We start from the raw sequence: 19,192 nt of genomic DNA on the forward strand, positions 1-19,192 counted from the left end.
TCTGTGGAAAGTTGGGAGCCAGAGTTGCCGAGGTGGCTCAGCATCGCGTGACGCAGGCCTGGCTGCTGGTCGGGTCCTGCACCTCTCAGCTGTCTGACGCTGTGCGGGCACTGACCAACTTTGAGTTTTAGCTACTCAATGTCAGAAATGGTTCCAGAAAGCTTGGTTTATTTGGAGGTGGAGATTTCAGGATGCTTGATGTTTTTGCTTTACTGTGAGTTTAAGTATTTGGTGTACAGTAAGCAAGAGGTAATACTGATGAATTTAGATATGAAAGAAAATGGTGTATTTTTGTCTTGCTGACTGTTTTTCCTTTCCCGTATGACACAAGGGCCCTGCCTGCTGCTCCTTTTGTGGAGAGAACATTGTTTTCTGACAGATCCTCGTTCCCACTTACACCTGTCTTAGAGCTGGGATGCGGAAGTCCTTCTTCTGCCTGGTGTCCTGCACACACAGAGATTTATGTGCGCTTCCCTGGCATTACTTCACATTTATAACCTGCAGTGTTACATATGTACAGTCATTTTGTCCTTAATCTAATCAAAGTGCATGCTAGTTTTTGTAGCAGGGTTTATTGTGTGAGATCAGTTGCAAAGAAAGGCCATTCATGAACAGAATGACATTAAAGCTACTTCTTAATTCTTTGTAATAAATGCAGTCAATACCTCTTCAGGGACCGTGCATAATACCAATACTTTGTGATTTATTTTTCTCCTTTGAGCCTTTCGAATACTTTGAATGATCCTGACAGTGGAAGGCGTTGACCTAGAATAGATTTTTGCAATGTTTCTGCCAGAAAAATGTATCCAGACTGTCTGTAGCTGACACAGTAAAGAATCTGTGAAAATTAAGACATGGGTTTTACCTTTTGAACTGTTCTAGGTGAGGGTGAGAAGGGGGGAAAGAAGAGCAAGTAGAAGCATCCATTATTATTTTATCCATTGTTTGAAGTATTGGACTATTCAGAAGAATTGTCATACCATAATGGAAGATCATTGACCCAACCAATTTGGCTTCTCCAATGATAATAAATGCAGTTATTCTTCCTTACAATGTTTTGTAGGAAGATAATCAGCAGCCACCTGATGTACCCTGGTAGCCTATGAGACAAAGGAAAGGGAATTCTTTTATAATCCCAGCTGGCAATCAGCTTCTGTTTTTAGGGATGAGAGTTAGTGTCCTTGTGACTCTTAATCTGGCAAATACAACTATGAATGCTATTTCAATTGATGTAAATATCAAGTCGTCTTTATAATTTTGCTTAACTATTTAGTTTACTAATACCTCATATTAGTGATTTCAGAATTTGATTATATACAGGGGAGATTTTCCTTTGAAATGTGTGGTGTTTTCCAATACTGTTGAGTGTCGCTCCTGCTCTAAGATTAATGGATCAGTCAGAGGGCAGCACCAGACTAATGTCACTGATTGTTCTGTGCTTCTTCTGACCCCATTTAGGATGTAATCCGTCAACTTGAAGTTTCCGAGTGGTGCCTACAATCATAAAAGACAGGATAAGGAGGCAGGCTGACAGTGAGAGCCCTATCCTGCCATGGAGCTTCTCCTAGGTTATTTTGCTTGCAGTCTTCCTCATGGACTATGGTCCTGAGTAGCAGACGTGTAGTTCTTTGAAGTTGCTTGGGTGGTGTTGAGCCTCTGTGACCCCATTCTTTCTCCCTGTTCCTCATCATAATGAAATGGTGCGAGGGGACCCTAACATCTTCACCAGAGAAAGCTCATATGGAGAGCTGTACACTTCCAGGGAATTTTATTTTTTCTTGAACACACCCCCAAGAGAGAAAATCTAGTTCTTTTACAGACAAAACTTTGTCCTTTGACCATATTTACCTAGTCTGTGTGCCTCCTAGGGCAAATACATGAGCTTCAAGTGGGGACAGCACTTCTCTGCCTCAGTGGATACAAAGATTTGTGCCCACGAGGCTCTGGGAAGGGCAGGTCCCAGGAAAGGAGGACATGGTCCTGGGAAGACTTACTGCATTGGTAACCAGAAAGGGTCTTGCATGAGAGAGAGTCGTAGGAAAATCCCAGTCCTTCATATGCCACTTCAATGTTTTTATTGTTACTGATTTCTTCTGAAAGGGTCCTTTTAAGGAAATTACCCAAATTCAGTGCTTTACTGGAGAAGCAAATTTTAAATTCCATGTCCTCCTTCCGTATCCTGTCTTCTGAATGTGACTAAGCATTTTCTCAGCTTTCCAAACTGTTGCTAAGTGCTGAGCAGATGCTCTCATGTTGCTTTCTGAGTCAGTTCTTGGGCTTTCAGGGAAACAGAACCTGGGCAAAACCTGTTTTGTTGCTCGTGATTTGCACCACCTTGAAAGCAATTTCATTAATTCTAAGCTACCAGTGAGTTTACGGGTTCTTGTTTAATGAAATCCTACTGAAATGCCCCAAAGTCTTCCCATTTTAATAAAGAAACTAAATAATTAGTTAGCAAATATTGCCATGTTTAATTAATCTTCTAGAACATTGAAGAGTAGGTTCTAACAATAGCAGTGTAGCTATCAAACCCTGGGGCTTTCCACTTTTAACTATTCTCTATTCTAATAAAGAATAATTTATTACCATTTTTTGTTTTTTCTTATCTGGATGGTTTTAATTCAAAGCAGCATTTTGTCCCAACTCTGACTCCCAGTTCACAGCCGAAATTCTTTCACTCCTAATGTACTGCAAATGCAGTCTTTCACACAAAAATGAAGTTTTAACATTTTTTTTAGATAGCTCTTATACAAGGAGCAGTTAAAGTGCAAGAAGTGAAAGTATTCACTTCTTAATTAACACCAACTTGTTATGCCATTTATTCCTTCTTCCGCTGACTCCTCGCCCCTTATTGAGCTTATTTTTTTTTTCCTGAAAAATATGCTGTCTCAGAAAACAGTATTTGCATGCCTGCTGTTAGTTTTGTTTAACATCACAACATCTGGAAAGGTAATTTCTACTGTCGTGTCTATGGAAGAACTAAGACAGTATAGAGGACAGATTAAGTCAACCACAGGATCCAGCCAGCAGCAGTATAGCCCTGCGGGAATGCTGTTTGCTCACAGTAACAGTGAACAGCATCACTTTATTTTTGTGACTCCTTCCCCTAGATCGTCATCTTCTCTTCTTGCAGTACACACGCCTGGGCAGATTTTCGCCTGCTCTTTCTTACTTTCCCTACCTGTGCTCTTGCCCTGTGAAACAACTGTGTCCTTTAAACATTTGCAGGCATTCTCCATACTGCAGATCCATGTTGTGGAACAGGCAGGAGAGATTTCTGCTTCTTCCTCGTCCTGGCTAATGAGGCAGGACCCAAAAGGAAAAGATATCACCCTCCATGCCTGATTCAGGCAGCTGAATTAAATTGTCTTATTTCTGTCTGGGGGTGACAGTTTTGTTCTTCCTTTTCTTGTCTTTCTTTTTCCTTGAATCCAAGTGCTGAGCTGAGAAGAGAAAAAGATGAGGAAAGTCCTTTGCTCTGTGATGCTGATTGCTGAGCTGGAACTTTATGAAGGGCTGCTTAAGAAGCCATGTGTGCTTGCTGTATATCCTGCTGCTCTCATAAACCTGAGTCATGGACCCAGCAGAAACTTAACTTGTGATGCCTTCTACCAAAATAGTGTGAATTTCTCCTTTATATTCCACTACGGTTATACCAAAAATTCCGTAATAGGAGCTGTTTTCTTCTTTCTGGTCTCTGCAAAGAGCTCCTACAAGCATTGGTAATCATTCTGTAAGACTACCAGGAGTGGTGTACTGAACTTAACGTGAAAATTACTCACGAACACTGTGACCCCTTAGCATGGGTGAGGTAAGGCTGTGTTCATCAGTGCTTTGCTGGTTTATATTCCTTGGCTGTGCCTGTTGTAGGAGATGAACTGTGTCTCAGACTGTTCTGTGGTGTTGAGGCCAGCTGGCACCAGAATGGACATTGCTCACACTTTCTCATCCTTTAGAGCAAGGTGGCCATGTCCAAATTGTCTGTTGGAAACATCCAAGCTAACTCCTGGACCATGTCTGAGTATTATTTGGTAGAATGTTAGTTAACTTGGGCCAATCTGTTCCAGAGACTGTTTTAGTGATTTAGCAGTATAGATGATACACTGCCAGTGCTTGGGAGCATTCCTTGGCACCGTTTTAATTTACTGGCATAAACATAGTCCCTGCGTCCTGAGATCTTCCTAATTTGAATTTTATGGCAAGTTATTTCTTGTAATATTTGCACATTTGGACAAAAAATTATATGTTTGAGTGCAAAATACATAGACAAATCTTCATGCAAAAGTTTTTGGCTGAATTATAAACCATTTTGCTACATATCTAGAGTATTATTTTTAAAATTAAGTACAACATGAATTAATAAGATTCAGCAGGGCTGAATTTCACTAGTCGGTTTTCTTTTCTGTTCCTGTCAAGGAACAACTTCACAGGTTTTGAATCACTTCATCCTCAGTTCGGTTGGATCTAAACATAAGGTCCTACCCCTGCAACAGAAATATCAACACAAATGTTTATTTAGCTGATTTCTTTACTCTTTCAAAGTGTGAGATACTTTGCTGTGTAAGCTACTGTCCAGTTCTGGTGCACCTTGATTAATGTGACATAACATTGTGACAGCTGGGCAGAAATACCCACCATTCACCCCTGCAGGGTAACTCAGCAAGGAACAGGGATGCTGCTGTAGGAGCATTCAACTACACCTGGACTGTGTTATGAGTGTGGTCCGGCTTTCCTAGAACCTGCATCACTGAATCATCCAGATGAAGGACGTGGTCTGAACTCAGCAGCTGACTTGTGACTGTATTTCCTTCCTGGATGCCAGCAAGGGTGAGGGAGAGGGAGGGCAGATCTCACCTCAAAATGCAGTCAGGTTTTAGAAACATTCCCAGGTTGCACTTGCACCCTTTGAACTGACCTGATGTATGTGTTTCGCTTGCGTTCACGTATGTTAAAATATAGACTTAAAAATGTGTTTCTTTGACCTGGCCATTCCTATAAGAATTGTGTGGTGCTATAGAGAATGCTGATTAAATGATAATCACAGAATGTTATCACATATTCAAGAAAATCTTTTATGCAAGCATTGTGTTGGGATACTGTCAGACTAGCTGGAAGAGATTCTCTACCTGCGCTCTCAGAAGAACAGAACAGTGCAAGGACCTGAACCTAGAGTGGTGCCAAAACTTTGAATCCCTTGGCTAATTTTGAAGTACTCTTGAGTAAAGCTAATGTGTCTGTGGGGCCCTGGACTAAAATTTATTTCTGTGGAAATAATTAATCTAAGTGCACTAATATTGGAGCGTGGTTTTTTTTACATGACCTTGTAATTGCCTGACTCCATATTCATTTAGTGTTGATAGCAGCGTAGCTTATCAGGGTCTGTGGAGAGCAGCCAAGGGGGCAAACTGCATTCTGGGGTGCACCAAACCCAGTATCACCAGCCAGTTCAGTGCTGGGGCAGCCTCACCTTGAGTGCTGTGTGCGGTTCTGGGCCCCACAATCTAAGAAGGATGTTCAGGTCCTTGAGTGTGTCCAGAGGAGGGCAACAAAGCTGCTGAAAGGGCTGGAAGGAATGTCCTATGAGGAGCAGCTGAGGACTTTAAGCTTGTCTAGTTTGGAGAAAAGGAGGCTGAGGGATGACTTCATCGCTCTCTGCCGCAACCTGAGGAGGAAAAGCAGAGAGAGGGAGGTGCTGAGCTCTTCTCCTGGTATCCAGTGACAGGACACGTGGCAATGGTTCAAAGCTGTGCCAGGAGAGGTTTACACGGGACATTAGGAAGCATTTCTTTACCGAGAGCATGGTCAAACACTGGAATAGGCTTCCCAGAGAGGTGGTCAATGCCCCAAGTCTTTCAGTGTTTAAGAAGCATTTGGACAATGCCCTTCATAACATGCTTTAACTTTTGGTCGGCCCTGAATTGGTCAGACAGTTGGACTAGATGATCATCATAGGTCCCTTCCAACAGAAAGAGTCTATTTTGTTCTGTTTTGTTCTGTTCTCTTCTGTTCTTAGGAATAGTTAAAAAATATTAATATTCTATTTTCTATTCTGTTCTAAACCACTACTTCAACAACAACAGTAGCAAGTAACAGAGCACACACTACACACACATTTCATTCTTGGCACATTACTGTTACCTGTACCTACAGCTCCTGCCAGGGCCACACCAGGGAAGTCATGTTCCCATGCACCTGTCCTGACTGTTGACTGGGCAAAGAGACACCCGTGTTGCCTGAAATCACTAGTAAGTCAGGGTCCTGCTGTCTGTGGTCAAATTCAAGGTACAGCACACAGCTTACTTCATCCTGGGTCTAGGACAAGGACAGAGGCTGCAGAACTTCTGCACAGTGGGTCAGTTTACTGGCAGCTCTATCTCCAGGGTCTTTGCAGACTCTTCCCAAAGTTTGCTCTTCTGTGCTGGCTGTACTTAGCCAGCATCCTCCACTGGACATTACACAGTTTGCTCTGTCAGGTGTTTCTTATGTGACCTTAGGTGACTTCATTCAACCATTGCGCCTTTCGTCTACTGATGGTAGTTACTTCCTCATGTTACTTTGGGTGTTAGTCTCCAGGTAGAGTTGTTCCCTTATTTGTGTTAGTTTTGGGTCACTACCATCACTAATCTCCAGGCCAACCTTGTTTACTTCCTTCTGCTAATCACCCTCAGTTCTTCTTGGTTACAGCTAGTAGCTTTAAAGATTGCTGTGTACATAGACGTATAGAATCGTTTTGGTTGGAAAAGACCTTTAAGATCAAGTCCAACTGTTAACCTGGCACTCTCAAGTCCACCTCTAAACCATGTCCCTAAGAACCTCATCTACACATCTTTTAAACAGCTCCAGGGATGATGACAACCACTTCCCTGAGTCTCTGCTGCAAGGGAGGGCTAGGTGGACTTAGAGACATAAGGCAGAAGGCACCCTTAACAAGTTTGCAGAGCATACTGAACTGGGGAGAGCAGCTGATGAGCTAATGGACAGGGCTGCTATTCGGAGGGACCTCACTAGGCTGGAGAAATGAAGTGGCAGGAACCTCATAAAGTCCGGCAAGGGCAAATGTAAATCCTGTGTCTGGAGCAGCTTAGCCCTGTGAAATACTGTGGGCTGGAGAGCAGCTGTGCAAAAAATACCCTAGGAATGGGCAGAAAGAACTTCTTCAGTCCAAAGAAAAGGAGGATGGAATGGCAAGGATCTTCCTGCTGTCTCAGCTGCTTTCCAGGAGGTAGAAATGGTGAACCCAGATTCTCTCTATAGTGGCAAAATAACAGGAAGTGAACAGAGGGTGCAGCAAGGGACGAGATCCTGACGAGATATTTTCACCAAAAAAATGTACACTGGAACAGGTTGCATCCCATCCTTAGAGAGATTTAAAACTGATCAAGGCCATGACAAAGTTGGTCCTGCTTTGAATTAGGAGAGTTGGGGCAGACCAGAGCTCTCTTCCAACCTGAATTATTCAATGATTCAAAGAGTTTTTGTAACTCAGTTTCAGATCACTTTATCCAAGCAAGTGCAGCGGAACCTTGTAGCTTGTGAATTCCTTATGTCCAGTCAGTGACCTCTGCACTTGAGGCTCCCATCTCTTCAGAGAGCTTGATCTTGTCCATGAAAACCTGACAAGTTCCAGCTTGTGCTGCTCTAACTAAATAAAACTGCCTCCTTACAGGGTTCACACCACTTTTAGCACTTTGGATTAATTATATGGCTATTATCCTAATGGAAGCAGCCAGAGTAGGTAATTGAAGACATCTTGAAATAAATTAGACAAATGGTAGCAGAAGCAGCTTTGTGCTTTAAAGCTCAGAGGAAAACCATTTTTTAAAACCATCTGTAAAACTCCCCTGAATACAATGAACTTTACTGTACATTTTTTATTGACCAAATTATAGTTTAGGAAAGGTTGGAAGAAAAAAACATGAATCCTATTGCGGCAAAAAACCACATTATTTCTTAGAAAGAGTCTGCTGTATTCTTACTTGATTTTTGTTGAATTGAAAGAATCCATGTTCAAGTATTTTAAACTGAGTGTTTAATGCCTGAAGTATTTTTAGGAGAAATCATTCACAGAGAATAAAGCACTAAAAATCTATGCTGCAGAACTTCAGGTTTGTTTCAAAGAGTTGGTGCCCCCACACATTTTTCTACTACCAAAGTTCTTTTCAAAATCAAAATGTTTCTTAATTAAATTAATTCTTATAATAATGTTTCTGGTTCCCACGGTTGGTAAAAAAAATCAATAAATTAATTTTTGTTATTTCAAGAAGCACAGGTCTGCAGACCCTCATTTAATAAAAGCTGGAAGTATGCAGAAAGCTCTATACCAGGTGTACTTTAAAATCATTAAATCATGACTGGATCACAGGAGATGTAGGAGTTGCTGCCAATTTCAGTAGAGTACTTTTCTTAACCACCATTGCTGTAGTTTAATTTTCAGTTTCTTCAGATATTGTATTCTGTTGGACGTTCTTAAATACAAGGTAGAGTCAAATGTTTATGATACTCCTAGCTCTGTTCCTGTTTATTTTAACCACAACCAAAGAGAATATTTCACAGCTGGTAATTCAGCTAGATTGTATGTAACTCTGAATATCAAGGTCAGTTCATGCCCTGCTTCTCTGTGATATTCTCTCCTCTCTTTTTTTTGCAGACATCAGAAATAATCAGTAATGGCCTGAGATTTAGTACAGTAATGGCTTGTAGTACAGCCTCACAGATCCACTGGGCTTTACTTTGCCGTTGCTGGCCGTAATAATTAAAGGGAGTATTATCGTGATGAAGTTTAAAGGCTTTAAAACCCTCATTTGTCTCATATCCAGAAACATAACCAGCTTCTTAAGTATATTTTTGCTGATAGAATTTATAGTTCTTTGTTATAATACTTTTGGCCCTTGAGACTAATTAATCAAGTCTGAAATGCATATGCTTAATTTTGGTGAGCCAGAGTGACGCGAAATACATAATTAGCCACTTTGTTGAAGTGTGCATATTATGGTTCAGTGACTAATTTTCTGGTCAGTGAATCACTACCTTATGTCTCTTTTTTGTATTTAAACACTTCAGATGATGATAGTTCTTGTATTTAAAGCTATTCTGGGCATAAAGATCAAATTCATGCTTAGCATTTTAATAACTGCTTCTGCTTTATGGTTTTCTAAGAGAGAAATATTAATGTCTATTTAAGTCATATATTTATGATTTATGGCTTATTTTAGTTACAAATTAAACATAATTATATGTAGCAAGGTATCCTTAAGGTCACGGAGTGTAACATGGCAAAAAGTTTAGTTCAACTGTAAAAACCGTGTTGGTAACACAACATTCCCTTTTACAAATTTAGAATTCTGTATCTGTAACTGACATAAGTTGTAGATTGAATGCTTCTAAATATTATTTTCAGACACTTTGGAAATGTCTCACTTTAAAGCAGTAAATTATAGAAGAAGAAAATGTTCCTTGTGTATTTCTATTTTGGAAACCATTTGCTTTAAACTTTGTCATTGCTTTGAGGCTTTTATTCATGTATCATCTAACAGCTTCAGGTGTCATTGAGGAACTTCATTTTGACATATAATTCAAGCCTTGAAAATCACATCACTATATGCTGTGAGTGGCTTTGGCATGAGAAGAAAAACACAATTAATAAGCTTTAACATTTTTACTTCCTACATAAACTTGCTTTTCTGTATGAAAATATAGCTGCATTACTGTATAATGTGTCAAAACTGCTCCTAAATTTTCAGAAGTTATCAGACTTCAGATGCATTGCATATTGCCTGTTCTAGGTTTTCAGTGTGCAAAAATGATTGTATGAAGTGTTTCAGGTGTCTTAGTTTCTAAGGGAGGTGAATTATCAGGCAGAGGACAGTATGAAATACAATATTTGCGTCGTTTTGTGTGGTTTCATAATTTACCACATTGGTGATCTCCCTCTTGTATTTACAAATGTGATGCTCTCTCTACTGTGTATAAATAATGCACCCATGCATAATGTTGCTTAAGTTGTTTATTTAAAATGGAAGTGGGGTTATTTTCCATATTCTCTTGTAACTCATTTTTACATGGAAGAGACAAATACGTCGCAAATATGGGTTGAATCTTTTTTTACTTCACGTAGTAATATCAAAAGTTCATTGTTCCTCCCCATTGAGACTGAAAACATGGCTGGGTTAGTCTTATAATACTTGGCTCTAAAATTAAAAGTCAGAGGAAACAGGATCCGACTATGAGTCAGTACACAGAACAGATGAAGTATAGGGGTCACGAAGCAACGTTCTTTTTTTTTTTCAGCCCAAGGTCTTTATCATTAATGAGAACTGATGTAATATTTCGTAATTGTAGGATTTGAGTGCCAGACTGTGATCTGTTTTGATCAGGATTAAAATGCTGATGTTATTTCCTTGATTTTGTTCTAGTTTGTGCTGTGTTTTCTGTAAATGTTTTTAAAGTAACACACTTCCCTGCAGATTATTTTCAGAGCACCTTGTGTCATTATTTAAAATGGAGTTACTCATTCTAATCTTTCTTATCCTTTTGGAAGTAATCACTAACTTAGATATTTTGATGATGTTGAAATAACCTCCAAATTGTATTCCTTTCTCTAGTGCCTGACTTCATAGACTGTGCCAAATAGTTTGGCATAGGAAATGGATTCAGGGTCATCCACTCCTGGGAAGTTGGCTTACACATGGAGGCCAAATCCCAAATGACTTTAACACTAATAGGCAGTACTAATTAAGATCATTTTCTTATATGGGATACAAAGCGCATTTCTACCTCTTATTCCAATAATAAATTAAATTCATAATTTAAGCCAAGTGCTGTGGAAGCAAATAATTCACTATATGCAATGTCTTAGTGTCACCTGATTGTGTTTTTCAGCTCTGCATAATGCTTTTTTTCACCTGTAATTACCTAATGGTCTTTCTAGTCTGCTAAGAAAATATTCCTTCAGCTTGACATCTTTAAATTGTGTTTTTGTTCAGTAGTTTACAGTGTTGATACTGTATAATGGGTGTTTATCACTAATACTATAGACAGAAAAGTATCTAATTACGGTTATGCCACCATGGTGAAAAAAGTGTTACAGTCCAAGGCAATTCTGAATTTCAGTTGCTGAAAGCAAGATTGGGAAGCAGTCTTGGAAGTCTCACTGAAGAAAGAGGCACTTCCCGTATCTTTTGTTACGCCAAAGAAATGTATTTCCCGAGTTCAGCAGCAGCTGGCAGTGGAGAAAAACTCTCCTTAGCAACAGAAGTTCATGAAATAAAAGAAATATTTAAATACATCTTAAAATTAGGGAAATAGTGTCTGTCAGATTTCAAAATGTGGGGATAGATTCTCTGTTAGAGACAGGAGGAAGGAAAATTTAAAAGCTCAGAAATATCTTTCAAGTCAAGATGGAGCAAGAAGTTACTCTGGTGTGTGTTCCTTCCACAATGAGCTGCCAGAAGTTTGTCTGTGCTGTTATTGTGCATCTGGTCTTCTGTAGGCTTCTAGAAAATGTGTTGTTCTTAAGAGAATGGAAGTGATGATTTTATTGGTTTTTTTTTTAATTGCCCTGCTTTAGGTCTGTGTCCATAAAGTTCAAACTTAGCTAATCTTTTTTGCTGAAATTTGGAATGTAGGCTTTAGTGGTCACTTTCCCCCACCTCCTGTAAATATTGTCACGGTCTGATCACTCCTAGTCTTGCACACAATGTCCTCCTGGCAAGTGTCATCCACAGAACACGTTAGAACAATCACAGCCATGTATCTCTGGAGAAGAAGGCCACCCCTGAAACAAGACACAGCTAAAAATCAAGAACTTGGGTAAACCAATAGGGGTAATATTTTTTCATTAATGTTTTGTACAGGTTTGTAATTGGACGAGAAAAACCGGGACAAGTGAGTGAGGTTGCACAGCTGATCAGCCAAACTCTAGAACAAGAACGGCGCCAGCGAGAGCTGCTGGAGCAACATTACGCACAGTACGATGCAGATGATGATGAGGTAACAGACTGTCTAGTGTTTCACTATTCGGTGGTTTTTAATGTTCTGTTTCCTGTTCCTAATTCCTACTTTTTAATTGTCACTAAGAGGTCAACTTCTGGCCCTCCCCATTACCTCTGCTGCTGATTTTTACAGGTCTTGATAATGAATCTTATTTGAAGAACAAAGTTACTGAAAAGCTTTTCAGCATGTATTTCAAATGTTTTTGTTCCAGAAGAGCAAATATCAAATTCATTGATGCTTCTGGAATCATTGCTGTTCCTCTGAAAGTGTATGCTTTGGCTGAAATAAGGGAATAAAGTTGGTTTTCTTGTGCACTGAAACATTGTGTTTTTTGGGAAAACTGGTAAAAGTTGCCTTCTAACTTTCGGGGCTTTGGGGAAGTTTTACACCTTTTTCTTTCCTAGAATGTTAACTGAGAACATTAAGAAGTTTTTTTAAAATTCCAGGTAAGACCCCTCGTTCCACACACTGCTTTTTGTTCCTGTGTGAACAGATATTCCACAGGATGGAGAATTAATCTACCTCTTCTGAAGTGTGTATTGGTGTTCGTGATTAGTGCCTGATGTCCCAATACAAAGGTTTTGAAACTGTCAACTTCACTGAGTAGATTTTCCATAATCCCTTACAGTTCTCCTAGAATTCTAATATACCTGAATATCAAGATGCTTGGAAAGACTAATAAGAGATCTTTTTCGGAGACCATGGTCTGTCTTACTCCCAAAATTAGCTGCTGGGTTAAGGTAAAAGGCAGTTGCTTTAATAAACCACTTAGCTCAAGCATACCATCTTCATTTCACATTATCTTGAATAGTATTTGAAATGCCAGACTCCATGTATTAGTGTGGTTTTGCTCAGGCCAGGATTTTCTTTTATTTGGGGAAGGAGGCAATAGAGAAGGTGAGACAGAATTCATGCAATGCATTAATTTCAGTTTAGTTTTCTTTTAGGCGTTGAGATAAAGCTTCTAAACAGTGAAACAGGGGAAAAAAGTACTCTTAGGTAAAATCCGGTTACACTTGGAGCTTGAAACACACTGTTAAACTAGCACCAGGTCAGAACAATGAGAAGTGTCCCAGAAACTAAGTAAAAATTCTGTCTAGCCCCAGTGATACTTTCAGTCCCTTTAATTTCTACTGATACTAAAAATAAAAATATTTGAATATGTGTTAGAATTAATCCTATTGTAGATGTGTATTTAACTCACATAAATAAAAGTTGTATGTATTGGGGATGTGTACATATATGTGCCTGTGCAAGACGATGAAGGATAGAAAGTCCATATCCTCTCTGTTCCCTCCTCAACCTATAGAAACATGCAAGTCTTCTAACTTCCATTTAGTTTAGAATTAAAATTCAAGTGCCTGAGTAATTTCTTGAAGGTAGTCTATGATCTCCTCAAAAAAAATAAAAACAGAGACAACTCCTTCTAGCCTTGGGAACAAGAAACTTCTCACAACTCAGCATGCTGTAGATGCCAGGGTTTGAAGACCTGTGAGGTCATTTTATGGTAAACATAGTCCTGTAGCTTTCATATTGGCAAGGAGAGGTGTGTCCTAAGTGCCTGATATTCAAACCCTTCTCCCTGTGTACTCACAAGTAGAGGAATGTGTGGCTGAAGGCAGACCTGTGTGAGTAATTGATGCATTACACCTTTTGCCTGCAAGAAATCTCAGAGGTTTGTGTTGCTTACCTTCATGCGCCACACAGATGCCTTAACTCAAGATCTGGCAATAAAGAAAACATTGTTAAAACCATACAGATGAATACTGATCCTGGTAGTAGTGCCTCAGCCTTCAGTAAGGACTGTTGCTGTGCTGCTGCTGACAGTGACACTTTAATCACTGACGACCATGCAGGTGTTTCTCAGCACAATAGTGAAAGAGGACAGGGGCGAGTAGGTATCAGATTCTTTTTGTGATGTATCTTGTCCTTGCAGTTTGGTGGTTACAAACTCTTTAGCCCTGTTCACTGCGTAAATTTTTAACACAAAAAATACTGAATGCATAAAGCGTTTTCTATTGGTAGTGCCTTTGCATGACAGAGAGAAAATAAGATGGGGCAAGTAATTAATAGAATTAGAGGCATCTTTTCTTATCATAGAACTACACTGAGGATGATGACCTCCTCTGACTATGACATGTGCTTTTTGGCCATTAGTGTTTGCAGTGCAAAGCGGACTTTTATGCAGTATGGGAGGAAAGTAGGGAGAAGAAAGGAAAAGACATCTACCAGGGAGACCCTGGGTATCATCGAAGATCTCTCTTGAAAAGAGGAGGAATTAGGTCTCAGAACAAATGCAGTACATCAGTTCTCAAAAACTACATTGGGATCATTGAAGATCATACCCATTTCCTACTTGATGCCATATATATATATATCTTTTGGGCAAGAATATCTCAATTTATGCCATCTGAATGAATATCCACAAATGTACAAAGACCCCTATCCTTTCAAGTCCATTTCCTCAAAGTGATAGTGATTCTGACTGCATGAAGTTCAGGAATATTTGGGTTGCCAGTGCAAGGAATTTCTTGCTGAGGTGGCACAGAATTGTGCAAGAGTTGTTCAGTCTCAGATCTTTATTCAGCCCTCCTTGGAGGCTGTCAAATTGTGAGCCTCTGAGACTTTACCACAAAGACAGCAATAACGTATCAGGTTTCCGGAGCAGGAAATCAATCTGTGTGTGAGTCCTGGAGTCATTGCACGTGGCTGTGTTTGGTAGAGCTGGTCAAACCAGAAGAAGAAGGCATGTGCAAGTCCTGGTGTTTTATCTTGTTGTGCTGCCAGCTGGCTGGATTTCCTCTGGTTTGAAACTTAGAGTAGTCTCCATCATAGCCCAAGCAACATCTAGCTCTCTGAGAAGGATCTGAGTTCTTTAAAATAGGAGCATTATTGGGACAATTTTGACTTCTGCCAGCCAGTGTGCACTGGACTTGAGTCAGATGCTAAATTAAAGAGATGCTTGTTGGCCTGCTGTGACTTCTCATTCCATTGCCTTGCAGGAGCATTACATGACAGTTATTTGTTGGGGAAGATTCACACTAATATGTAGTGTTTCCAAAAGATAAATCGTTAACTATACAAGTAATCCTGAAAGAAACATCATTTATTATATAAATGCCCTCCATCCCTGCACTTTATAATCTGCTGTTATCAGGTCATCAGGGGATTGCAGGATGCTTTTGGATGCTCCTTCATTTAAGTCATCGCATGGAAACACAAGAATCGTGTGCAGAACTGACGAGCACTAAGAGAAAAGGGATGCCCAAAAGAAGGTCCATGCAAAGACAAGCAGGATAAATGTGCAACAGCTCACAATTTGTTGTTAAGCCAAGGAGAGCCAGTAGTATCAGTTATTTCTCAAGTACTACTTACAGTAGCAGTGTTGGCATTTCCCCACAAGCCTGTGCAAACTACAATAAAGCTGGGAGATTCTGTTTTTTCAGGTGCTGCTTTTCAATAGCCTGCCGCAGAGTTTATTCATCACCAGTTCATCTAGCTTCCTAAAACCCCACATCCTTTTAATTTGTTGTATTCTGTCAGAAAAAAAACTCGGAAGGCTTTGAAGTGGGTACTGTCTTTGTATTTCCTACTTTGTGTGTTAGGTACAACCTGAATCTGTATCCTTGACTGAAACCTTTTGACTTCTCTGTGTTAACACAGTGTTCTGCGCACATTTTAGTCAAATTCTGACATTTCTTAGAATTTTGATTTGAACGTGGTATTATCTTCTTCATGTTCTACAGTGAATGATGAAAGTCACATAAAGCAGGTGACCTGTTCCCCTGAAGGCTGCATATGGTGATGCAGGATGTGAAATTAATAACATATTACAGAATTCTGTTCACTCTGTGGCCACAGACAAATAGTTTCACGCAAGGGATGTTGTATTTTAATATCACTCATAGTCATTTTACAATTTTTTCATTTTTAATTCCCATTTATCAGGACATTTTGAGAGCAAAGCAACATTAAAATCATTGAAGAAATTATTGACACATATGAAAACAAAAATGTTGCGATGTGCTTGAATGCCTAATGCCCAAAGAATACATTTGTTAAACAAGATCTTTCAGAGCATATGGCTTTTCCAATGTCATTAATGTGAAGCACTTCTGTAAAAGTGATGATTGATCTGTACCTTTATAGTTTTCTTTGCTCTTTTGAAAGAATTAAGTATAAACCATCAAAAACTCAAGTGAAGAGGTGTGCTTGAGTTATTTTTATAGTTCTTCAGATGATGTTCCCTGATTGTGGGAGAGTTTCAGCACAAACAAAAGGTTTAGCTTGATGCAGCCTTTGTTACGGTGATTCAGGGAAGGTCTGTCTGCCTTATCCTGCCTGGTGCTGCTGCTCCTCCTTTCTGCTTGGGACTCTTAGGCCTATTTCAAGAATTTACAAGGCAGTTAAACAATGTGAGTAATGCATTTTCCCTTTTAGAAAGGGAAATTGTAGTTCATGTTTATAAAGATAATTTAATGCTATTAGCGGTGATAGTATATAGCAAAATGGAATGGCTAATATCAGAAGCTGTTGCGGTGGGTGGGATAAGCTTAAGCTTTAGGTGCTACTGAAATGAGAAATAGGGCTTTTGCATGGGTGAATTTTGCTCACCAATACAGACTGAAGAGTCTGAGGTTTTCCTTCAAGAGCATGTAAGTTTTCACTGACTGTTGAGTTTAAAAATATTATTGTTGTTGTCAGCTAAGAAAACAAAATATATTGCAAGGAACCTCAGGCAGCAACAATAACAACTGTTACCTTACAAGGCTTTGTTATTTTGAAGTAAAATAAATGCTGTCTGTGCCTTGCTGCTGCTTGTAAAACACTGAATTTCTCGTTCTATCTTACTGGCGCAGGGTCTGAACAACCTCCTAGTAGTTTCATGTGAAACGGAAGTCAGCAGAGCTATTTTTTTTCCCGGGAAAGTATGTTTCATGTAGTTTATGACATACATTTCCTTAAAGTACACATTGGTTCTTTTCAACCGGTAATTTGAGTTTCATGTGATTATAAGATCAGATCCCTTTCTTTTGAAGAAGAAAGCAAAAGTCTCATTTATTTCAGTGTTCTGTAATGTGTTTGTGTCATCCTGCTGTCTCATTTACTTGAACAAACTGCTGTGCTTTGCTTTGATGACTACTTTTTCCATTAATTGATGCAAAAATGACTCTGCTCATCGACACTCACTATGTATAATTTGAAGCAAAATTATCCTTTGTGTTCATTTTGAGCTGCCTGATGTCCCCCTTCAAACAATCTGGCTCGTGAGGCACTTAGAATAGTGCCCGCTCTTGAATTTCTCCCCAATATAACGTAGTCCTTTATATGTGCTTGTTTTTCTTTTTTTGTAAAATACTTCTTTTTAGTTTAAGTCTTTTGCAGAATCTGTTTTAACTAAATTCATCTGTTTTATTATTATTTTGAAATTGATAAATATAATTAGGATTTGCACTAAATTAATATATTCATTTAAAAAGCATGTGTAGCTGAGCCAGATCTATTTTTTTTTACATAAACTGTGCATGAGTTTGCTAGTTAATGATCCAATTTCTGCTTCCTCTTTGCGTGCTTCACAGATTTCCTTCCCACTGCTGACGGACCTGCCAAGATGCGTTTTTTTCATGTAGAACTGATGGTTATGTTATTATAGATTTTTCAGGGATAATGACTGCAAAATTGACAGTACGTGGATCGTGTTAGTATTTTGTCCCCACAATAATTCATTTCACTGAAATCTTGCTGGGATTGTGGAGGTAGTTGTTCCACGTCTCGCCACCCTAATGGTGTGTGAAGGTGGTGTTACATGCTCCTGGAAAAAGCCAGGACAATTAGCAGCCTAATTTTCTGTTTAGATAGTAACTCCATGTAGCCGTGGGGAATAAAATAAAACCAGAAGTTACTACAGGCGTAGCGTAGCAGAAAATTTTGTGTGTGCATGTGAGATCTAGACATATAGACTGATAAATTTTAATTTCAGGTGTTGTTTTGTTTAGCTGTAATGCTAATATGCTTGAAAATTCCAATGAGATAGATGGTGTGGGTTTTTTGCTTCTGTTTTAAATAAGGAAAAATAAGCAGAGCCAGTTGTTAACTTTTTTTGTTGAAGACTACTGAGATTCTCAGCCTTGATATATATATAAAGTATGTAAAATAAATGGTTACTGTTGCATGGGAGAATATGTAACTATTTATAGAGACAGTTGCTAGCATTAACAGTTGCATTTAAAGTATGGATGGGTCATGCACATTGGTGACTTACCTTCTTTTTGATAGTTCTTTTAATATCAGAAGATTTTACCAAATGATTCTAAGCTTTCTGTGTGTTTTGGCTTTGTTTTTTAAAACTTTAATAGTTCTTAAAAAGGAGCATGTAAATTTTTCATGATCTTTGAAGGTTCCTTCCAACCCAAACTATTCTGTTATTCTGTGATCCTGTATGTTATTTACCCAAGAAATGGTGATGCTTTATTGCAAGCATATCATCCTGTGGTTGAATGCATACACATATCCTTTCTGTCTGTATGTACTTGAGCACTTAGACTTAACGTGCTTCCATGCCCTGCTTTTGAATTGAGAGATATTTAAATAAGCCTAAACAACAGCTGGGAAACTAAATTAAGGTAGGAAGTTGAGACTCAAACTGTTGTTCGGACATCTGAGTTCTTGCATCTTGTTTTGAAAAGTTCTTTTGACAAAAAATGACACTAATAGATAATCCCAGCACTAGTGGGAATATACTTCTGATAATAATATTACATGCCTTCGTCTTGGGAACTGAAAGCTCATGAACAAATATTTGCACAGTTGTGTCAAAATCTTGGTGTTGTGACTGTATTCACCTCAGGAGGACTGCACCCCTTCCCCTGCCCTTCCTTTTCCATGTATATATTGAGTCCCAAGCTTGGTAAATCCAGATGTGGCCCTGAGGGAAGTGTTTGCTTTATATGTTTTCGTGGTCGTTTGCACAGCCTGCAGACTACGTACTCCCAGAGGGGCAGGGAGAGATGTGTGCACGCATGTGCAAAAGATTGTCAGGGCAACTTGGCGTTTAATATCACTAGATTTATTTTTTTGACATTATTGTTTTATTTTGTTTAGTCTTGAGATACTCATTGTAGCTTGTGGTGTTTTTAAATCCCGTTTTGTCAGAAAATCGTTAACATCTCATGGTTTAGCAGCCCAGGAAACACCTGCATTT

At 39.1% G+C, this 19,192-nt stretch overlaps 1 protein-coding gene across 5 annotated transcripts in view; it reads left to right on the forward strand.

The window, feature by feature from the left end:
- PPP1R9A (protein phosphatase 1 regulatory subunit 9A) overlaps positions 1-19,192 on the forward strand; it is a 140,182-nt gene that overhangs the window by 81,607 nt on the left and 39,383 nt on the right. For all 5 annotated transcript variants that reach the window (XM_065627546.1, XM_065627545.1, XM_065627548.1 and 2 more), the window contains exon 6: positions 11,853-11,988. In XM_065627546.1, coding sequence (XP_065483618.1) covers positions 11,853-11,988 — 136 coding nt within the window. The remainder of the gene's footprint in view (positions 1-11,852; positions 11,989-19,192) is intronic.

Source organism: Caloenas nicobarica, chromosome 2, assembly GCF_036013445.1.
Source record: "Caloenas nicobarica isolate bCalNic1 chromosome 2, bCalNic1.hap1, whole genome shotgun sequence".
NCBI lineage: Eukaryota > Metazoa > Chordata > Aves > Columbiformes > Columbidae > Caloenas > Caloenas nicobarica.